General features: G+C 46.0%; 1 protein-coding gene across 2 annotated transcripts in view; it reads right to left on the bottom strand.

The window, feature by feature from the left end:
* Window positions 1–21,349, bottom strand: part of LOC143997631 (uncharacterized) — a 379,606-nt gene that overhangs the window by 141,554 nt on the left and 216,703 nt on the right. The window contains exon 4 of one of the 2 annotated variants that reach the window (XM_077493334.1): window positions 15,654–15,797. The exons of the other annotated variant lie outside the window; for it this stretch is intronic. Coding sequence (XP_077349460.1) covers window positions 15,654–15,688 — 35 coding nt within the window. The 5' untranslated portion in view covers window positions 15,689–15,797. The remainder of the gene's footprint in view (window positions 1–15,653; window positions 15,798–21,349) is intronic. 2 annotated transcript variants of the gene reach the window in all.

The following is a 21,349-nucleotide window of genomic DNA, read 5'->3' as shown; positions in this document are numbered from 1 at the left end:
CGTTCACTTCCCAACCACTACATCTACCCACCAAGGAAAAGGAGCCATATGCAGCCTCTAAGACGTGGATAGGCTGCATTCTCAGTGATGTCATTGGTCTCTTGTGGTTGAATAGGCTGCATTCTCAGTGATGTCACTGGTCTCTTGTGATTGGATAATTTGCATTGTCAGTGATGTCACCAGTCTCTAGTGAATGGATAGGCTGTATTTTCAGTAAGGTCATCAATGATGTGAACTAGATGGACTAAGGCACTTTACAGATGCAGTGTTACCTGGATGGTATAATTGGTCACTGGCTCAGTGTATAAGGTTCTGTATAATTAGGACTGAAATGATTGTCACTTTAAATTTAGTACTTTGGTCCTTCTGAATTCGGGCAGGATTAAATTGGGAAGTTACAAAACAGAATGGTGTGTGAAAATGGTTTACACATAAATTATAGACAACATCTGGAAAGTCAACCTGACCTACATGATCTCATATTACTGTCTGCTCTATTTTTATAGCTGTTAACTGGGTTCTGTAATGTAACGTAACAAAAAAATGAACAGAGTTCTGGTTTGGTCAGAGAGTCCTATGAAGGAAGACACATATTTCACTGGTGACAAATACTATCACCAAAAATACAGCCTATCTATTCACTAGAGACCGGTGACATCACTGAGAATGCAGCCTATCCAATCACTAGAGACCAACAAAAAACTGAGAATGCAGCCTATACATTCCTTAGAGGCCAGTGACATCATTGAGAACGCAGGCTACCCATTCACTAGAAACAAATGACATCACCGAGAATGCAGCCTATCCATTCACTAGAGACTGGTAACATCACTGAAAATTCAGCCTATCCATTCACTAGAGACTGGTAACATCACTGAGAATGCAGCCTATCCATTCACTAGAGAATGGTGACATCACTGAAAATTCAGCCTATCCATTCACTAGAGACCGGTGACATCACTGAGAATGCAGCCTATCCATTCACTAGAGACCAACAAAAAACTGAGAATGCAGCCTATACATTCCTTAGAGACCAGAGACATCATTGAGAATGCAGCCTATCTATTCACTAAAAACAGGTGACATCATGGAGAATGCAGTCTATACATTCCTTAGAGAACAGTGACATCATTGAGAACGGAGGATACCCATTCACTAGAGACTGGTGACATCAATGAGAATGCAGCCTATCCATTCATTAGAGACTGGAGACATCACTGAGAATGCAGCCTATCTATTCACTAGAGACCAACACAAAACTGAGAATGCAGTCTATGCATTCCTTAGAGACTTTAGATATCACTGAAAATGCAGCCTATCCATTCACTAGAGACTGGTGACATCACTGAGATTGTAGCCTATCCAATCACTAGAGGCTGGTGACATCACTGAGAATGTAGCCTATCCATTCACTAGAGACTGGTGACATCACTGAGAATGTAGCCTATCCAATCACTAGAGACTGGTGGTGACAGAGGTGGCTCTAGGCTTTGTGGGGCCTTAGGTGAAACTTACACACGAGGCCCCAATCACGCCCCTAAATGGGAAAAAAAATTTGAGCAATAAAAATTGCTGCAAAAAGATGCACAGATCAAGCACACAGTTCATCAGCACCACTTCCAGGGTACCTTCCTCACCCATCAGACATATGCAGACAATAAAACATCTGGGGCCAGCAAGGTGGCAAAACCTCTAAGAATTTTTTTGTGTCTTGAGAGAATGGGGAGGGGGTGTCACTGAGTCATTCCACATCGACAGAGAAAGTAGAATAGGGGGATCCCAGCACAATGCGGGGGGAGAAAGATGGGGAGGGATATAGAGAGGGAAAGGGAGAGAGAGAGAGAGAGATAGGGGGAGGGAGAGAGAGAGAGGGGCAGAGGGAGAGAGGGGGGAGGGAGAGAGAGGGGGGAGAGAGAGAGAGGGGGGGGGGAGAGAGAGAGAGAGGGGGGAGGGAGAGAGAAGGGGTGGTGAGAGAGAGAGCGAGGGGAGGGAGAGAGGGGGAGAGAGAAAGAGGGGGAAGAAAGAGGGGAAGAGAGAGAAAAAGGCGGAGAGAGAGGGGAGGGGAGCAAGAAATTGTGAGCGATAGGGGAGGGAGAGAGAAAGAGGGAAAGAGAGAGGGGAGCAAGAGATTGTGAGTGAGAGGGGGAGGGATAGTGGGTGAGAGAGAGAGAGGGAGGAAGGGAGAGAGGGGGAGAGAGAGAGGGGGAGAGAGAGAGGGGGAGAGAGAGGGGTATGGAGAGAGGGGGAGAGAGAGGGGTATGGAGAGAGGGGGAGAGAGAGGGGTATGGAGAGAGGGGGAGAGAGAGGGGAGAGAGAGGGGTATGGAGAGAGCGGGAGAAAGAGGTGGAGAGAGAGGGAGAGGAGAGGAGAGGAGGGGGAGAGAGAAGGGGGGAGAGAGAGAGAGGAGAGAGGGAGAAGAGAGGGAGGAGAGGGAGGGAGGGAGGGGTGGGAAGGGGTAAGAGAGAGAAGGAGTGTGGTGAGAGAGAGAAGGGAGAGAGCGGGGGAGAGGGGGGTAAGAGAGAGAGGGGGAGAGAGAAAGAGAGAGGGGGATGTGGAGAGAGGAAGGGGGGAGAGGGGGTAAGAGAGAGAGAGGGGGGGGGAGAGGGGGTAAGAGAGAGAGGGGGGGGGTGAGGGAAAGTGGGTAAGAGAGATCCCTAGCCCTGTCGTCAGCCCCTCCTGTGCCCCATGTCCCAGTTTGTGAGAGCACTTGGGGGGCAAAGAGTGGGGAGGAGCTGGAGTGTGGCGGAGACTGCTGGGGGGTGGGGGCAGAGAGTGCTGGGGGATGGGGGCCGGAGAATGGGGGCCAGAGAGTGCTGGGGGGCAGAGAGAATTGGGAAAGGTGGAGAGCACAGGAGGGGTGGGGGCTGGAGAGCGCTGGGGGGTAGCTTGAGGGGGGGAGAAGAACTAAAGTGGAGCGCAGGGGGGTGTTTGCGAAATGGGGGCGGAGCCAGGGTGGTCAAGGAAGGGCTGGAGAGCAGGTGGGGTGGAACCAGGGAGCACACGGAGGGGCTGGAGAGCATAGGGATGCAGAAAAAGTTAGATAGGAGGAGCGGGGGGGGGGGGGGGGAGACTGTACATAGTGCAATTTACTTTTCCATATTCCTCCATGCAGCCGGGGTGCTTTCATCCAGCCGCTGCCGCCACCTAGAGGCCTCTACTTGCTGCCACTGGACCGGACGCTCCATGATGAGACCTTGACATGAGTGTTTGATTACAGGCAAATTAGGCGGCTGCGAGCCCCTGTGAGTGTGCGGCCTTAGGCGATCGCCTAATTTGCCTAATTAGAGAGCCGCCTCTAACTGGTGACATCACTGAAAATGCAGCCTATCCATTCACTAGAGACCAGTGACATCACTGAGAATGCAGCCTATCCATTCACTAGAGAGCGGTGACATCACTGAGAATGCAGCCTATCCATTCACTAAAGACCGCTGACATCACTGAGAATGCAGCCATTAAGCATTAGAGACCGGTGACATCACTGAGAATGCAGTTTATCCATTCACTAGAGACCAACAAAAAACTGAGAATGCAGTCTATACATAGCTGAGACTGGTGACATCACTGAAAATGCAGCCTATCCATTAAGTAGAGACCAGTGACATCACTGAGAATGCAGCCTATCCAATCACTAGAGACCAGTGACATCACTGAGAATGCAGCCTATCCAATCACTAGAGACTGGTGACATCACTGAGAATACAGCCTATCCAATCACTAGAGACCGGTGACATCACTGACAATGCAGCCTATCCAATCACTAGAGACCAGTGGCATGAGGAATGGGTCACCAGACATGAAGCAAGAGCACTCAGAATGGGTGGCAGGAGGCGGCAGTACCACCCATGAGCACTCCTAAAGCTCTGCACAACCTAGTAATTATGAGCAATTATCCTCTACAGTTAGAATGTTTCCCGGCTAATTATTTTGAGGAATAATTTTACTTGCGTTTTGCAATTAACCTTTAAAAAAAAAAAAAAAAAAAGGACCTAATTGTGTCAGATAAAAGTCAGATTTTTGTAAGCTATCAATCGGGTATTCCGAGACAATGGCTCAGACAGGTGGCGAACGTCAGGTGACCAGACGTAAGAAACTCGAGAGGCCATACTACGCTTTAAAGACCCTTGACAACAATGATACAACCTAGATAAATGGGAGGAAGCCACTTCTAAAATCACGACTATACTCTTCACCAAAAAAAAAAAAAAAAAAAAGAAAAAAAGGAAGAAAAAAAAAAAAAGAAACACACAAAGTATCGCTTTGATATGTGAGATTAAAGAGGACGGTTAAGTGTGGAGGAGTCGGGGCATAATGACACACGCTTTCATCAGAAGAAACCCAAATTACCCACTGCGCTCACAACCCTATCATATGTTCTGCGCGGTAAGCAAGCTACTTATTACAAAGAAGCCCTTACCGTAATCAAACTTTCGGAGGAAAGAAAAAGGAGACGAAACTGCTATTCATGATGGACTTTTATATATATGTTTTTTTCTTCCTTTGTCATCTCTTGGGACGGATCAGCTGTCGGAACACATGCCTGACCGTAGACAAAAAAAAAGAAGAGGGGTGGGTGAGCGCACTGACCATCTGCTACAGACCGCTGAGTAATAAGAGCTAATGAAATCACCAGGATGGCCCCACCAGGCTGACGGTTTTTCGACTTGGCCGCAGCCGGGAAGTGGAGGCTGCCAAGAGCCAATTTTAAAGGACTGCTGTATTTTGGAGGCTCGGGCCCAGAATTCAAGGAGAAATTTGGAAACCACAGCTGAGTTCCTGCAAGTTTTACACCCCCCCCCCCCCCCCCCACCCCATCCTCCTCCTCCTCCTTCTTCTCTTTCTCTCAAGGGCACATTCCTTTCCTCTAGTCATGTCAATGAGGAAGTTCACAATACTGGGCTTCTCGCCCTCGTATGGTTTCCATTTAAATAAACTGGCATGAGTTCATTCTAAGCGTTTCTTTCAGGCGGCTGATGCGCCCCTCCGCAGCAGCGGGTCTGACCTTAGCAAATTCAAAGGGGCGTTTTTTTTGTTTTTTGTTGGGAAGAGAAAAAAAAAACGCTATTCCGACCGGATGTGGATTCCAGAGATGACGAGGCATTCGCCGAGGAGATTAAAGCCGGGGTGATAGCGGTGGCTGAGTCAGTTCATTTCCTAGAGGCTGACCCCCCAGCACGCCGATGAGTATAGATTTCTGGATCTAGCAGAGAAGGCGGATATTGGTTGGAAATGAGAAGATGCTGAAATCATTACATTCAGGGAACGTTTCCACTTACCGGCAATTCCTAGGGAGAGTGGATGATAGGCAATCCTTTACCGGACACCCTCATAAACTATGATCCAGAATCTATAAAAATCGGCAACACTGCCGCTTAACCACTTAAGGACCGAGCCTTTTTCTGACATTTCTTTTTTTACGTTTTAAGTTAAAATCAGTATTTTTTTTTGCTAGAAAATTACTTAGAACCCCCAAACATTATAATTTTTTATTTTTTTTTAAGCAGAGACCTTAACCACTTAATCCCCAGACCATTTTGCTGGCCAAAGACCAGACCACTTTTTGCGATGCGGCACTGCGTCGCTTTAACTGACAATTGCGCGGTCGTGCGACGTGGCTCCCAAACAAAATTGACATCCTTTTTTCCTCACAGATAGAGCTTTCTTTTGGTGGTATTTGATCACCCCTGCGGTTTTTATTTTTTAGCGCTATAAACAAAAAAAGAGCGACAATTTTGAAAAAAAACGCATTTTTTACTTTTTGCTAATAAATATCCCACAAAAATATATAAAAAAAAACTTTTTTTTCCTCAGTTTAGGCCAATACGTATTCTTCTACATATTTTTGGTAAAAAAATCTAAAAAAATCGCAATAAGCGGTTATTGATTGGTTTGCGCAAAAGTTATAGCGTTTACAAAAAAGGGGATAGATTTATGGCATCTTTATTAATAATTATTTTTTTACTAGTAATGGCGGCGATCAGCGATTTTTATCGTGACTGCGACATTATGGTGGACACATCAGACATTTTTGACACATTTTTAGGACCATTGTCATTTATACAGCAATCAGTGCTATACAAATGCACTGATTCCTGTGTAAATGACACTGGCAGTGAATGGGGTAAACCAGTAGGTGGCAGTGTATGGGTTAAGTGTGTCCTGGGGTGTGTTTCTAACAGTGGGGGGGGCGTGACTGTGTGTGTGACATGTCACTGATCTCTGTTCCCCATGACAGGGAGCAGAGATCAGTGACAGTGTCACTAGGTAGAACGGGGAGATGCTAGTTTACATTAGCATGTCCCCGTTCTTCCTCCCTGTGAGACGATCGTGGGTATCCCCGTGGCGATTGAGTCCGTGGGACCCGCAACCCAACTTACAAAGGTTCCGACCAGCACGCGATGGCACGGCGGCAAATTTAAAGGGACGTACAGATACGCCCATTTGCCTGTCCGTGCCATTCTGCTGACGTACATCGGCATACGTCGGTCGGGAAGTGGCTAGAGAATAAAATGATGGGCATTGCAATTTTTTTTAAAGCACTGTTAATTTTAGCAGCGCTTTACCGCTGTTATAGCTTTGCTTTTGGCCCACTAGAGGGGCGCTTTTAAAGAAAGGGTTAAAAGCACCCGTGTTACAGGCGCTTGGGCAGGATGTTTTGGGGGCTCCCGCACTGCCCCAAAGATGCTGCTTGCAGTACTTTTTTCCCCGTCCTGTATGCGTTTCAGACTTGAGGTTTTCTTTTTCTTTTTAGTCGATGGAAAGCTAATTACATGAAACCACCGCCATAGGAAAGGTGTATTTTGGATGGTGAGCTGTATTGGATTTCCACCAGACATATCGTTTGGTGTTGAGACCAAATCATTCCATTTTAGTCTCATCTGACCAGAACACCTTTTTCCATGTGGCCTCAGAATCTTCAAAATGCGTTAAAGGTGCATTAAAGGTGGTCAGATAAAACTAAAATGGAATGATTTGGCCTCCAATACAACTCATCATCCAAATACCACCATTCCTACAGTAAAGCATGGAGGGGGTAATGTCCTGCTTTGGGGGTGTTTCTCTGCAGCAGGGACTGGAGCACTTGTCAGGATAGAAGGAAAAATGGATGGGGCAAAATACCACCAAATTCTTGAGGAAAATCTGCTGCTCTCTGCCAGAGAGTTGTCAATGGGAAGAAGGTTTAACTCCCAACATGACAATGATTCAAAGCACACAGCAAAAATGACCACACAGTGGTTGGAGGAGAAAAAGGTGAATGTTCATGCATCACCTAGTCAGAGTCCAGATTTAAAGTGTTTGTAAAGGATCATTTTTTATTTTTTTTAAATAACAAACATGTCATACTTACCTCCACTGTGCAGCTTGTTTTGCACAGTGTGGTCCCGAACCTCCTCTTCTGGGGTCCCCCGGCGTCTCTCGCAGCTCCTTCCCACATCAGGTAACCCCCTAGGACAGTGATGCACCAGGAGTGCCCCAGGAGAAGCGCTCTCCCGAGGGGGTTACCTTGCTGGCTTGCTCCAGAGTCCAGCATTTGCATCCACAGACACGAATGGCGGACTGGGCCCCACCCCTTGGCACCCGCGCCATTGGATTTGACTGAAAGCAGCGGGAGCCAATGGCTGCGCTGCTATCAATATATCCAATCAAGAGCAGGGACCCCGTGGAGAGAGGGACAGCTCGTCCCCGCTGAAGAGATGAAGGGACTCAGGTAAGTAAAACGGGGGGGGGGGCTGCGGGGCAGGTGACTGCCAGGTGTTTTTTCACCTTAATGCATAGGATGTATTAAAGCGGGAGTCCGACGTTTTTTTTTTTTAAAAAGCCAGCAGCTACAAATACTGCAGCTGCTGACATTTAAAATAGTGACACTTACCCGCCCAGCGTGCCCGCGATGTCGGCACCCGAAGCCAATCTTTCGATCGTCTCTCGAGTGCTGCTGTCGCCATCTTGGGTATGGGAATCAGGAAGTGGAGCCTTTCGGTTTCATTTCCCGGTTCCCTACTGCGCATGCGCGAGTCGCGCTGCGCAATAAGGATGGTCCTCGCTGTCTCTGGGATCCGTGTGTTTCCCAGCAGCCAGCGGGGGTCCTTCGGAAAGGGGCGTAGATTCTGCGGAAAGGGGCGTACCTTCAGCAGAATCTACGCCGGAAGTGGGTGCAGATACCTGTACTGTACAGGTACCTGCACCCCCCTCCCCCCTGAAAGGTGCCAATTGTGGCGCCGGAAGGGGGGGGGAGGGTTCCAATGAGCAGAAGGTTCACTTTAGGGTGGACCTCCGCTTTAAGTTGAAAAAACACAAGGGTTTACAACCCCTTTAAACCTCATTGTGGAAAGACTTGAAGACTGCAGTCCACAAATGGTCACCATCAAATTTCACTGAACTCAAGCAGTTCTGCAAAGAAGAGCGGGCAAATGTTGCAAAGTCTAGATGTGCAAAGTTATTAGAGAAAAAAAAACAACACACTAAAGGCTGTAATTAAAGCAAAAGGTGGTCCAACAAAATGCTGACATAAGGGGGTGATCCTTTTTCCAACTCAGTGATTTTGTTTTTTAATTTTTTTCTCACATGTTGGTGTTATAGCTTTCACTTGGATGTTATAAGTTGCACTAGTGAATACAGCTGGATAAAACAAAACTGTGTCTGTCTTCATTTCAGGCTGCAAAGCAACAAAATGTGATTATTTTAAAGGGGGGGCGATTCTTTTCTATACCCACTGTATTCAAGTATACATATTCCATACGTGCAGGACGGCTGTGGAAGTGGAGAATGACTGAACGAGGTTGACACTGTGACATCACCGATCCTCCTCTCCACCTCGTCCAATTAGAGAATGATTTGTCTTCACGGAAAAAAAAAAAAATACAAAGTGTTCTGTGAATTGCAGATGTGCCGAGCGAGAAACCCCCTGCATTTATTTTTCAGAAGGGAAGCCACTCGGCACAAGACCCAGAAAGCCATAGCGGTCACTGTAGTAGTGGTCACTTCTACAGTGAATGTCCACTTTCACATCAGTCCCACAGGTATGGAGTTTATATACTTACATTGGTCTAAGTTGGACCGATATAACTATGCAATAAAAGCCATATCTGGAGTTGCGCTTGAAGATTAGCTGCAACTTTAATTTAACCATGAACAGTCCACTGGTAGATTTTGCTTGTCTTTAGTTACATTTTAATTCTCCTTTCTCTACTTTTTAAGTCCCCAGCTTTGTCAAGCCAACAGGTACTCTTCAAAAGCTTTTACAGCCATCCAAAACTGCAACGCGTTAGAGAGATCTGTGCAGAGGATCAGAGCACAGCCTCAGAGAGGGACACATTCTTCTATGACCCAGCAGATTATTTCCAGCACATGATACTTTAGGCTGTGGCGGGCCGGAAGAAAATCAAATTGGTTTGTAATTCCTCAAAACCGGTCACAGAATCTCAAGGCAACCACAATGGGATACACATTCCACTTGGCTGAGACACCGGTCAAGGCAGATAAAAAAAATATATATTCCAAATGTATCATTCACCAGTTATATCCAAGATAGAGTGGAATTTCCCTTATTAGTCATTGCGTGTGCAGACTTTATGGAGAAAGTTGGATGCCGTTACTCAGTTATGAGAGGGGGGGGGGGTCTCCATTTTCCTTCACGTACAACTAAAGGCAAAACTTACTTGTTTTTACATTTGGACAGAGTGATGGAAGAGTGGAACTTTTTTTTACTGCTGTCTTCTAGGGAGATTCACTCCCTTTAGTGGTCCTTTCACTGGGAACCAGAGGCGGCCCGTCCATAGGGGGCGCCCCCCCCCCCCCCCCTCAGTCTAACAAAAAAAAAAAAAAAAAAACGGGCCTTTTAAGACATTTAAAAAAATAAATAAAATAAATGTCATTTAACAATTTAACATAGTGTACTGTGGCGCCGGTCGCAGTTCACTATGAGAAGTGCCACGTCGATGCAATCACAAGATTGCATCCATGGCGCTTCATTTGCGGGTTAAAAACCCGCCTTGCGGCGCACTGTAGAACGCCGACTAGCTTCCGCCCCGTAAAATCACTGTGATTCATTGTCATTCATTGTCATTCATTGCATTGTCATTCATTGTCATTCATTGCATTGTCATTCAGAGACAGGCAGGTCACTTCTGGCTTTCGGCTGCTTCACGAAACCCGGAAGTGACGTCGGCAGCTCCGTTCCTCAGCCCGAGCGGAGCTGGAAGACGGTGAGTGGCATAATTGACTCTGACTGACAAAAAAAATGAAATAATGAAGTAATTAAATAATAATTAATTACCAAATTCACCTGACCTAAGCCTTTACTTACTAGACCACTCTCTGTGTGCTGTGCACTTGTGCAGGAATTATTATATTAGAGAGCAATAAGCAATTTGTAAAAGAAACAAATAATTTCATGCTTCTTGCAGGAGGATCACATCATGCCATGCAGTATTCTTATTCAGCAAGTGCAAAGTAATGGTCTGCTCTGTTGCTTATTACTCAAGGTTATTGTTAATTTGCTGGCAAAGACATTTTATAAACCTTTTTTGTATTTTAGTGTAAATAGGAGATCTGAGGACTTTTTGACCCAGATCTCATATTTAAGAGGACCTGTTATGCTTTTTTCTATTACAAGGAATGTTTACATTCCTTGTAATAGGAATAAAAGTGACACCATTTTTTTTTTTAAAACTGTGAAAAAAAATGTTTTTTAAAGCACCTAGTCCCGACGATCTCGCGTGCATAAGCGAACGCATACGTGAGTACTGCGCCCGGCCGCCCGCATATGAAAACGGCGGTCAAACCACACATGTGAGGTATTGCCGCAATCGTTAGACTGAGCCCACACATAGTCTTTTTTTCTAGATATTCATGCCTAGACCACACCAACTTTCTGCGCGGTCTCTTTTTTTAATGCCGGGATCACCCACACGTGACCATTGTTTGCTCAGTAACTCAAATAATTTGATGCTGGCAAATCCAGGACAATTGGCATCTGTGTCTTGCATGCCGAAACATAGTTCACATAGTTACATTAATCCAGCTTGAACCAATGTAACTATGCGAACTAGGTTTCGGCATGCAAGACATGGGTGCCAACTGTTCTGAATATGCCGGCATCAAATTGAGTTACTGAGCAAAAAATGGTCATTACCGATGGGATCACCACCACGTGTGGGTAGTTCTGGCATTAAAAAAGAGACTGCGCAGAAAGTTGGTGTGGTCAAGGAAGGAATATCAAGAAACAAAGACTGATATGTGTGGCCCATGGGCACAGATGTCCGTTTCAGGACTGGGACGAAGATGTTGGCAAGTATGGCAGGGTGGTGTGTTTTTCAGCAATGAAAACCTTCCGCCTAACACTACCAGTTGCAGGTTCTCCGAAAGCAAAGTGCAATGGCCCTTTAAAGTCTCCTGCATGTGGAAACCCCTTTCAAGTATTTAGTTCAGCCGATCGCCTTGATGTTGTATAAAAGAAACTAGAATTACACCAGTATGAAAGAAAGCGTTACCTGAGAGCTGAGATTGGATAAGCGAAGTCTTTACAGTAAAATATGACAGGAATCCCGTAGCTTTTGATCTTTTATTGTCTTGCCTGGGCAGATGGTAATCACAAGCATTGTAAAGTATAGAACCTCATCATTAGTATGATACACAGCGCATATGGCAGGGGAAAGTCAGCTGAGAGTTTTGCTGGAGGAAAAGATTGCCAGCCAACGTGCTACGAGAGTGTACACAGAGCAGAGGAGCCAAGGGAATCGTGCTAATTAAATGCTGATAGCTCAAGGAAAGAAGGAATGAGATTAGAAAGTTAGATCACTACTGCACTTAGGAAAACATACTTAGGAGAAATTAGGCAATCACTAATGAGGTTAAGAGCAAAGGAGGCCCTGCAGCCACAGGGGGAACTACAAGTCCCACCGTGCCCCACTGGAGTTTCACAGCCAACACAGATAATTTGTTTTCAAAACATCTGAGCGGCGTTCTGATTTCGTTCTCCCATAAGACGCAAGAGAGCAGAGCAATTTTAAATCAATTTTTCATCTTTATAAAGAAGTATGAGTCTTTATTAAATTTAGTCTCTAGGATTCATCTCCAGAAAAAATTGTCTGTGAAACTGCATTTTTTTTCAGGTATTTTTGGCCCTTTTACAAATCTATTTTTCCCAACACAAAATTATGAAACAACCTGCAAAAATGATGGCATTTTCTGTACCTAGACACGCAATTTTGATATCGCCTATTGCATACTTCTTGGACAGCAGTCCACTTTTGGCTCAAAAATAATTAATGAAATATAAAAACTGAGCTGGACCCATCAGATAATGTTACATTATCAAAAAGAAAAATCCCTCCTTACATGGCTAGCTAAAAACTATAACAACATTTCTCATAATTATTTAATATTAAGCACATGTTTATTCATATAGGAAGAGTATACATTTTGTTATAAAGCTCTGAGCTATGGTAGCCCCATTGGAAGAGATTCTTGGTTTTGAATTGCATCCATAGCTTCCAACTGTCCATCATTTGGAGGGACTGGCCCTCTTTTGGAGCCAAATCCATCTGTTCCCTTTTCCCTCCTCCATTTGTCCCTATTTTTGGTCCGAAAGTAAAGACCTCTATTGTGTTAATGTATTATTTAAAACCTATCAGTGGGTCTGTGCCCACATTGCACAAATCAACTGCTCATTTTGTCTAGGGGTGAGGAGAAAGCTTATACTCACCCGGTCCCTCATTCCTTCGGAACACCGTGCTCCCCGCAGACCAGCGGTGGACTGTTCCTGGTCCTGCTCTGGGCTTGATGACGTCAGGAACAGTCCACAACTTAAGACCGCTGGAGTGCAGGGTGCTGGAATGGTCGTGTGCTGGGAGAATGGGTGGATTTGTGAAGTATATCCCCTTCCACCTCCCCCCCTGTGCCCACATTGCACAAATCAACTTCTCATTTTGTCTAGGGGTGAGGAGAAAGCTTATACTCACCCGGTCCCTCATTCCTTCGGAACACCGTACTCCCCGCAGACCAGCGGTGGACTGTTCCTGGTCCTGCTCTGGGCTTGATGACGTCAGGAACAGTCCAAAACTTAAGACCGCTGGAGTGTAGGGGTGCCGGAATGGTCGTGTGCTGGGAGAATGGGTGCATTTGTGAAATATATCCCCTTCCACCTCCCCCCTTGCCCACATTGCACAAATCAACTGCTCATTTTGTCTAGGGGTGAGGAGAAAGCTTATACTCATCCGATCCTTCATTCCTTTGGAAAACAGTGCTCCCCTGCAGACCAGCGGTGGACTGTTCCTGGTCCTGCTCTGGGCTTGATGACGTCAGGAACAGTCCACAACCTAAGACCGCTGGAGTGCAGGGGTGCCGGAATGGTCGTGTGCTGGGAGAATGGGTTGATTCGTGAAGTATATCCCCTTCCACCCCCCCCCCCCACCCCCAAACACAAATATTAACAGTTAGCCTGTGCTATGGGAGGACTTTTTATTTATTTATTTTGCCCGGGGATGGGATTTAAATATCAATCTCTAAGTCAGCCTTTCTCATCCAAGGTTCTGTGGAACCCTAGGGTTCCTCCAGTGGTTGCTAGGGGTTGTTTGAGCTGTGGGTTACTGACCTTCCATCTGATGGTGCCTGCATAGTTCTTTGGGCCAACGCCACTTTGCAGAGACAGCTGTACAATCTTTTCAGCTGGCATTTTCACCACCGCTGTAAAGGGAGAATTTTCCCTCTGGCCACCAATGAAGAAGGGACATTTTTCCCAAGGACTCCCAATGAATTTGTTTCAGCAGACCTGAAAATAAATTCAATGGTTTCTCCAAGGCAAAACGGTTGAGAAAGGCTACCCTAAGGTATTGGATGTGTAACTTCAAATAACAAGGATGAAGAAAAAGCTGAGATGAAAAAGTATTTTATGAGTTTAGCCAATTGTTTTGGCATATTAATGTTTCATGGTTTGCCTACTGTAACTGGGAGCATAGTCCTTATGCTACATACTTTTTACTAAAGGTGTCCCTTGTACAAGTGATTGAGGGTAAATAATGATCATGGAAGCTGTAGAAGAATGGTAAGAGATGTGTGCCGATCTCCGAAGCACATGTGCATTTAATAGAGGACGGAGAACAGAGGAAAAATGGATCCTGGACTTCGATTCTCTCAAGAACCTCTGGTTGAGGGTAAATATCGATGATGGAAGCTCGAGAAGAAAGGTAAGAGATGTGCCCCGATCTCCAAAGCTGTTGTACATGTGCATTTGATGGAGGACAAACATGGACAATGCAGCACAGCAGAAGAAAAGCTTAGTTCTCAAGGCTTCTATGCTCCCAAAAATTGAAGCAAATGTGTAGTTGACAAAACCTACGTTCATCGACACACTGGGGTCTTCAGAAAAGAGATGCCATGTCCGCGTACTCACATTTGAAGCACATATCTGGAAAAACACAGGTGTACTAAAACAAGAGAGGATTCTACTTGTTACATAGAGATGTTCTGCCAAGATTTGCCTCCTGACAGTTAAATTTTTACATATAGTATCTTAGATCCCAGCTAGCTGAAAGACCTGTTGCAGTCTGGCACACCCTTACACCCTCTGGCAATCCCAAGAATCCACTTTCCTGTGTTTATCTCACGTAGCTCCCATGTCTTTAAAATTTACTACCCAGCCTGTCCCGGAAGACCTTACCCCTAGGTGTATATAGATCCGTGACAATACTCAAGATCTGTATGGCATTTGAACTCAAACAAGACCCCCCCTGCAACCAATGTGGACAAATTTGCAACAAATAACCATTATTCCTGGGGTGTTGGGTTTAACCTTATATTTGGATGTCGGACGATGACAAATGCCTTGACTGAATGATGTCACCAAAGCCGGCATGCTGAGTAGGTAATTTAAATAGTAACCTCTGTCCTCTTTTGCTTTGGCCGCTCTCCCGCCCAGCGCCACCATCTTTGATAGTCTGGCACGTGCACAGAAGTGATCTGTAGCACATCTGAGCAGATGCAGCGGGGGGGGGGGGGGGGTGAGGGGGGGTGCTAGGGGTTTAGGGAGAGAATATAAACAAAAAAATCAGTGCTACTACCCATACCTCACATAGAAATCAGAGCTCCCAGGTGCTCGATCCACAGTCGTTGGCTGAGTAGAGAAATGAGGAAAAGATTATCCGCACTCTGGGGATTGCTCTTAAAAAAATTTAGTATTTATTAACAAGCCACAGTGACCAAATGCAAATAAGAAAGGTTGACGTGTTTCAGCCTATAAGGCCTTAGTCATAATCACATTACAGACATGAAACTTTGAAATAAACAGTAGCTCTTTAGGAAGAGGGTCTTCCATACATGTGCAGACACATGAAGTAGAAAAGATGTAGCTGGATAGCCGCACTCCGAATTATTCAACTTTATTTCAAAAATGTAATTAAAATCATAGCATCTAGGCTGGTAAACAGACTAACTGCACAGCCGCTGACATGTTTCACACGGTGTGAAACATGTCAGCGGCTGTGCAGTTAGTCTGTTTACCAGCCTAGATGCTATGATTTTAATTACATTTTTGAAATAAAGTTGAATAATTCGGAGTGCGGCTATCCAGCTACATCTTTTCTACTTCAGTTCCTGTTGCAAACAGAGCCAGCACCCTGTGGGATTGTGGAGACAGCTGATTTGTGAGAAGTCATTACCTTAGAGTGGTAATTCTTTGTATGTGCAGACACATGTTGGGACTTCCATACCAGCTCCATCATTGCACATGCCCAAGAAAAAGAGGACTCCGAGCAGGAAAATCTGTGCACAAGCAGATGCCAGGGGTCGAGTGTCAATCTCTCCTGGGCAAACAAGATGGAAATACTGAGTTGCAGCACAAAAAAACTATAAAAAATACAAAAGTGAGAGTCGAGGAGGAAGAACGCAGGGGAAAATAAAACTTTCTATTTAGGGTGAAGGTTATCTTTAAGCTGAACTTCAGGCAATATTCAAATACATGTACAGTATGTGAACTCTTTTCAGCTGCCAAAAGATGTGTAATTCTCTTCTGATCCCATCATGGCTTGCTCACAGGCCTATAACCTCCCTTTTCTTCACAGCAGTTTAATGACACAGCTTGGTCACCACCTCCAGCCTGCTAGTTGGAAATAAGGGATCAGCGGCACACCGATAAGGTCATCACTCTGCTCACAATGCTCTTTCCCCAATAGCCGAGTTGCCAGTGTTAGGATTGTTTTGTATTCGTTTTAATCGTATTATTTCATCATTCAGTAGCTCATAATTTCATTTTATAAGCTAAATCATTTTTGTTGCTAATTAGGTCTGAAGGGAGGTATTAAGCAATTTAATATCAACAGTGATCGAGCCTCCATTTTTATTTCATTTTATTTTGCATTTATTTTTTGTTATATTCATCCCAATGCATTTTTTAATGTTAAATCTATTGTGGCCTTTCTAATTTATTTTAAAGATATTCATCCCGTCAATTTTTAGTGAGATCTGCTTTTGGGTTTCTACTATTATGTGTAATTCGTTATTGTTGATTAATCTTTAGAAGTGTTTTCTGTTTATAATGAGTTTGGTTGCTTTTTTTTTTTTTTTTTCCTACACGTGAAGTGAAGCATTTTAAGATGAATTGAATGACAATGGAAATTCATATTTTTACAACCATTTCTGTATTTGTTTTATAGCCCTGGAAAAAAAGGGAGATTTTTGAGCCCCTGAAACGCATTGGCTGTTTTCTTGTTATGAGCCAATACCAATATTAAAAGATTTTGGACTCCTAGACAATCATTTGGTTTTGTGCTCTCAGACGTTGTAGACGTGGGGCTCCTACCTGTCCAATTCCGAATCCTGCAAGTGGTGAGCAACCCGGCCTTGGCATATTGAGTATTAAAGATGGACTGTAGGAATGGGAATAAACCCTAGGTTCACATCTATGTGACTTTGGTTGACGCATTTTTCTTTTTTAACCTGCCTTTTTGCATGCAGTTTTCTTGCGTTTTTTTTCTTCTTTAACAAACTGAATAGCTGGTTGTTAGGGAGCAAGGCGGCTGCCACATCATTATCAACTGATGAGTCATCAGCTGTCAGCTGGGTTCCCCGCTGACAGCTGAATGTAAAAAAAAAGAATTGCCGGCAATAAAAAAAGGGGGGGGGGAATTGCGTGGGGCCCCCCCCCCATTCATACCGGGCTTTTCCTTGTGCCAAAAAAAATGTTGTGGAGTCCCAAGTCGACTCTCCCAAAATCCATACCAGACCCTTATCTGAGCATGCAGCACAAGAGGTCAGGAAAGGGAAGGCAATAAAAAAAATGGGGGAAAATGGCAGGGGGTCGCCCCCCCCATTCATACCGGGCCCTTCAAGTGTGTTATGGATTTTGAGGGAAATCTCAAGCCAAAAAAAAAAAAAATGTTGTGGTGCCCCCCCAAAATCCATACCAGACCCTTATCTGAGCATGCAGCACAGCAGGTCAGGAAAGCAATAAAAAAAATGGGGGAAAATGGCAGGGGGTTGTCCCGCCCTATTCATACTGGGCCCTTCAAGTCTGTTATGGATTTTGAGGGAAACCTCACGGCAAAAAAAAAAAGTTGTGGTGTCCCCCCCCCCCAAAATCCATACCAGACTGTTATCTGAGCATGCAGCACAGAAAGTCAGGAAAGGGAAGAGATGAGGGAGCAGCACCCCCCCTCCTCCTGAACCATACCAGGACACATGCCCTCAACATTAGGGGGTACTTTGGGGCAGGGCCTCTTCTAAAACACCTTGTCTCCATGTTGATGGGAACAAGGGCCTCTTCCCTACAACCCTGGCCGGTGGTTGCAGGGGTCTACCCTTACAAATTCACCAAAAAAAAAAAAAGAGTGTATGCACTAAGACACACTAAGAAATGCATAGATGTATGCAGTGACGCAGGCTCTCCAGCCGAAATGCATCTGCTTTTTTTTGCTTTCCTACATGTGCCAATAAATTTTTCTTATGAATTGGAGTTGCCGGCTATTTTTCTATTTTGTGAACCTAGGGTTAGTGTCCTCAAGCTGCAGCGTATGGTGCCAGTCAAGCTGCAGAAGACTGGTGTCTCTTCTTGAAGGTGCCAGATATTTTCCTCCACACTTTCCTACAGCAGAGGATCATTAGATAAGTGTTACAACAGCATTGGAAGCTGTCATGTAGTACAGATACTTTTCATCTGTCACTTGGAAGCAGTACATTCCACAGGGGCCCCTGCTCAGATGACTACGGGCACCCAGTCACTGCAACACAGCTACTCGAACTAACATAACCCCAACTCGAGTGCCTGGTGGCAATAATGTGGTCTTGGAGGAAGACTCAAAAATCTAAAATAGGTTCTGGCTGGGCAATAAAGGGGAATATGCAGGCAGTAGGGTACAGTCTCAGCCCTCTCCAATGCCAAATAATTGACAGGGCTTAGACTGTACCCTACTGCCTGCATATTCCCCTTTAATGCCCAGCCAGAACCTATTTTAGATTTTAGACATAGTGGGTAAGGTTCTTTTCACAAGGGCGCCTCTGCGTAGCTGATTCTGCTTGCTCAGCAGGGGGGGGTTGCTCCGCTGATCCCTACAGAGCAGGCAAATGACAGGTCCATGTCTGCTCCACCATGCAGAGCGGACACAAACACAGTCCCGCTCTCCTCTATAGGGAAATGGGATGGAAATGGAACGACTGTTTGTTTCCATCTGATCAGATCCGCTGGACGAATGGAAAATAGGACCACCATCTGTCAGTTTTTTTGTGGATAGGATGGGATCGGATGGCGGTGGGTATCAGAGGGCATCCACCATTCCATAGGGGAGACTGAAGAAGGTCCACCTAAGAAAAACTGACAGACGGACCTGATCGGACAACCTGTGTGCAAGGGCCTGACGGTTAGCAATTTTCATCTCCTTGTGATCGATTTAAACCACCAATTCCTACATTTGATCACTCAGGATTTGGATTCCAGGTCAATAGATAGGGGTTGAAATTGCTGGAAAGTTGCCATGTGTATGGTCAGCTTCAACCCAATGAGCTCCCATTGAATAGTAAAGGAGAGCAGTCTTTCCTTCCCAGATAGATAGGATAACTTGCCACAAATGTGTGGCAGTGTTGAATTGTAAGTCTAGTAACTTGCTGCCCATTTTCACTGGCAAGTTGTACACTTGCAGAGCACTTGAAGCACAAGTTCTTGTTGACACATTTTTTAGTTTGTAGCAAATTTGCATGGCAAGTCTACATCAAGAGCAAAGTTGCAGTGGTGAGTCTACCGCAAGAGCTCTGCAAGTTTACAGCATGAAAATTCAGCCACAGTGCCCCCCTGTGGGGAGATGACTATTGCACAACATGACTGAACCAGAACTTGCAGCAGACTTGTAGAGTGTTTGCAAAGAAAGTTGATCTGGAGTCTTGCAATGCGGACTTGCTGCAATTGTGCCAGTGGCAGTGCATCCATAAGGGTGCACGGCCGCTGCCCCCTCTCTCCATCCACCCCCTCTATCACCAATAGATAGCTTGGCCGCCACTGCCACTGCCTATTCAGGTGCCTGGCCCCTTTTTGGGCCCCGGGCGCCTGAATTACAGCGGTGGGGGTGTGTTTTTGAAGCACCTGATTAGAGCCATAGGCTCTAACAGGTGTCAAAAACAGTAAACAGTGAGCGCCAGGGAGGTTGGCGCTCGCAGTTCACCCAGGTGTGTTAGGAAAGTGAATGAATATTCACTTTCCTAACACTGAACCACCTCTCCGCCAAGTGCTTGGGTCTGTTACCCATCACCTGATTGGCTGAAATGACAGGTGCTGTGATTGGATGCCTGTCAGGTGTCCAATTATAGGAGAGGATGGGAGAAGACATGGAGGACATGGAGGAACATCGGAGACACTGCTCGCCGCCATCACCTGCTGCCCCACCAAGACAGGGTAAGTGCCGGGCAGATGGCGGATGGGGGGGCACAGTGGCAGTATTCGATGGGGCAAAGTGGGAGCATTCGATGAGGCACAGTGGGAGCTTTCCATGGGGCACAGTGGGAGCTTTCCATGGGGCACAGTGGGAGCATTCGATGGGGCACAGTGGGAGCTTTGATGGGGCACAGTGGGAGCTTTGATGGGGCACAGTGGGAGCTTTGATGGGGCACAGTGGGCACATTCAATGGGGCATAGCAGGAGCATTCAATGAGGCACAGTGAGGGCATTTAATGGGGCACAGTGGGAGCATTCGATGGGGCACAGTGGGAGCATTCAATGGGGCACAGTGGCGACAATTGATGGGGCACAGTGGCGACAATTGATGGGGCACAGTGGCGACAATTGATGGGGCACAGTGGGAGCATTCGATGGGGCACAGTGGGAGCATTTAATGGGGCACAGTGGGAGCATTTAATGGGGCACAGTGGGTACATTCGATGGGGCACAGTGGGAGCATTCGATGGGGCACAGTGGGAGCATTAGATGGGGCACAGTGGGAGCATTCAATGAGGCACAGTGGCGACAATTGATGGAGCACAGTGGCGACAATTGATGGGCACAGTGGCTGCGTTTGATGACCACAGTGGCTGCGATTTATGGCACGGTGGCCGAGTTTAATGGGACCGGTGGCTGCGTTTAATGGGCACAGTGGCTGCGTTTGATGGGCACAGTGGCTGCGTTTGATGGGCACAGTGGCTGCGTTTGATGGGCACAGGGGGGCTACAATTGATGTTTTTTTTTTTCAGAATTTTTCAGCAGGTCAGCAGCCCGTCATCCCAAAGCAGGAGGTGGTGGGCCACTGGTTGGCCGCCCTTGACCTATGGCCAGCTTTAAATCTTACCCATTCTATCCAAAACCAGTTTGGCTGGAGTTGGGCAAGTAAGACGACCAAATGAATGTCAAGACCCAGATCACAGAGAAGGAAGCGCGCCATCCTCCAAACAATGCTGCCATAAAACTGAAACACAGCCGCTGTGTTGCAGACTTTCCAGCGTGGGTTCTGGTGGCAGCTGAAGGGTCACCGATATCTGGGCATCTATCAGTTTGTCATTCTTCTGGCCCTCATTTCCTGTGTGTGTGTGCATTGTATCGGAGTTATGTCAGCTATTCTGGCAACGTCTGTCAGCAGCCTTGGGTGTGAGAGGGACCTGTCAGAGCCACGCAGTGACAACCTTCAGTCCTCTAATGAAGAACGCTGGGAGCCGCCGGGAGCCAATTACAGCAAAGCCGACTCCTGCGCCACTCATTCCAGGCACAGAACTCTATCTGGAGACTTTCCCAAAAGAGCTTCTGAGCTCAACTTTATTCTGCTTATATTTTGCTTTCCCTGCGTCCTCCTTTCCCCTCTTCATCAGCATGCTAATCAAGGGAATAAACGGTAAATAAGAAGCAATGCCCCCCCCCGGCAGGAAAAAATCATAATGTATTAATATG

Source organism: Lithobates pipiens, unplaced genomic scaffold (genome assembly GCF_037356315.1).
Source record: "Lithobates pipiens isolate NorthernLeopardFrog02 unplaced genomic scaffold, aLitPip1_a1.2 Scaffold_19, whole genome shotgun sequence".
Taxonomy (NCBI): domain Eukaryota; kingdom Metazoa; phylum Chordata; class Amphibia; order Anura; family Ranidae; genus Lithobates; species Lithobates pipiens.
This window is presented reverse-complemented; position numbering and strand designations above follow the sequence as displayed.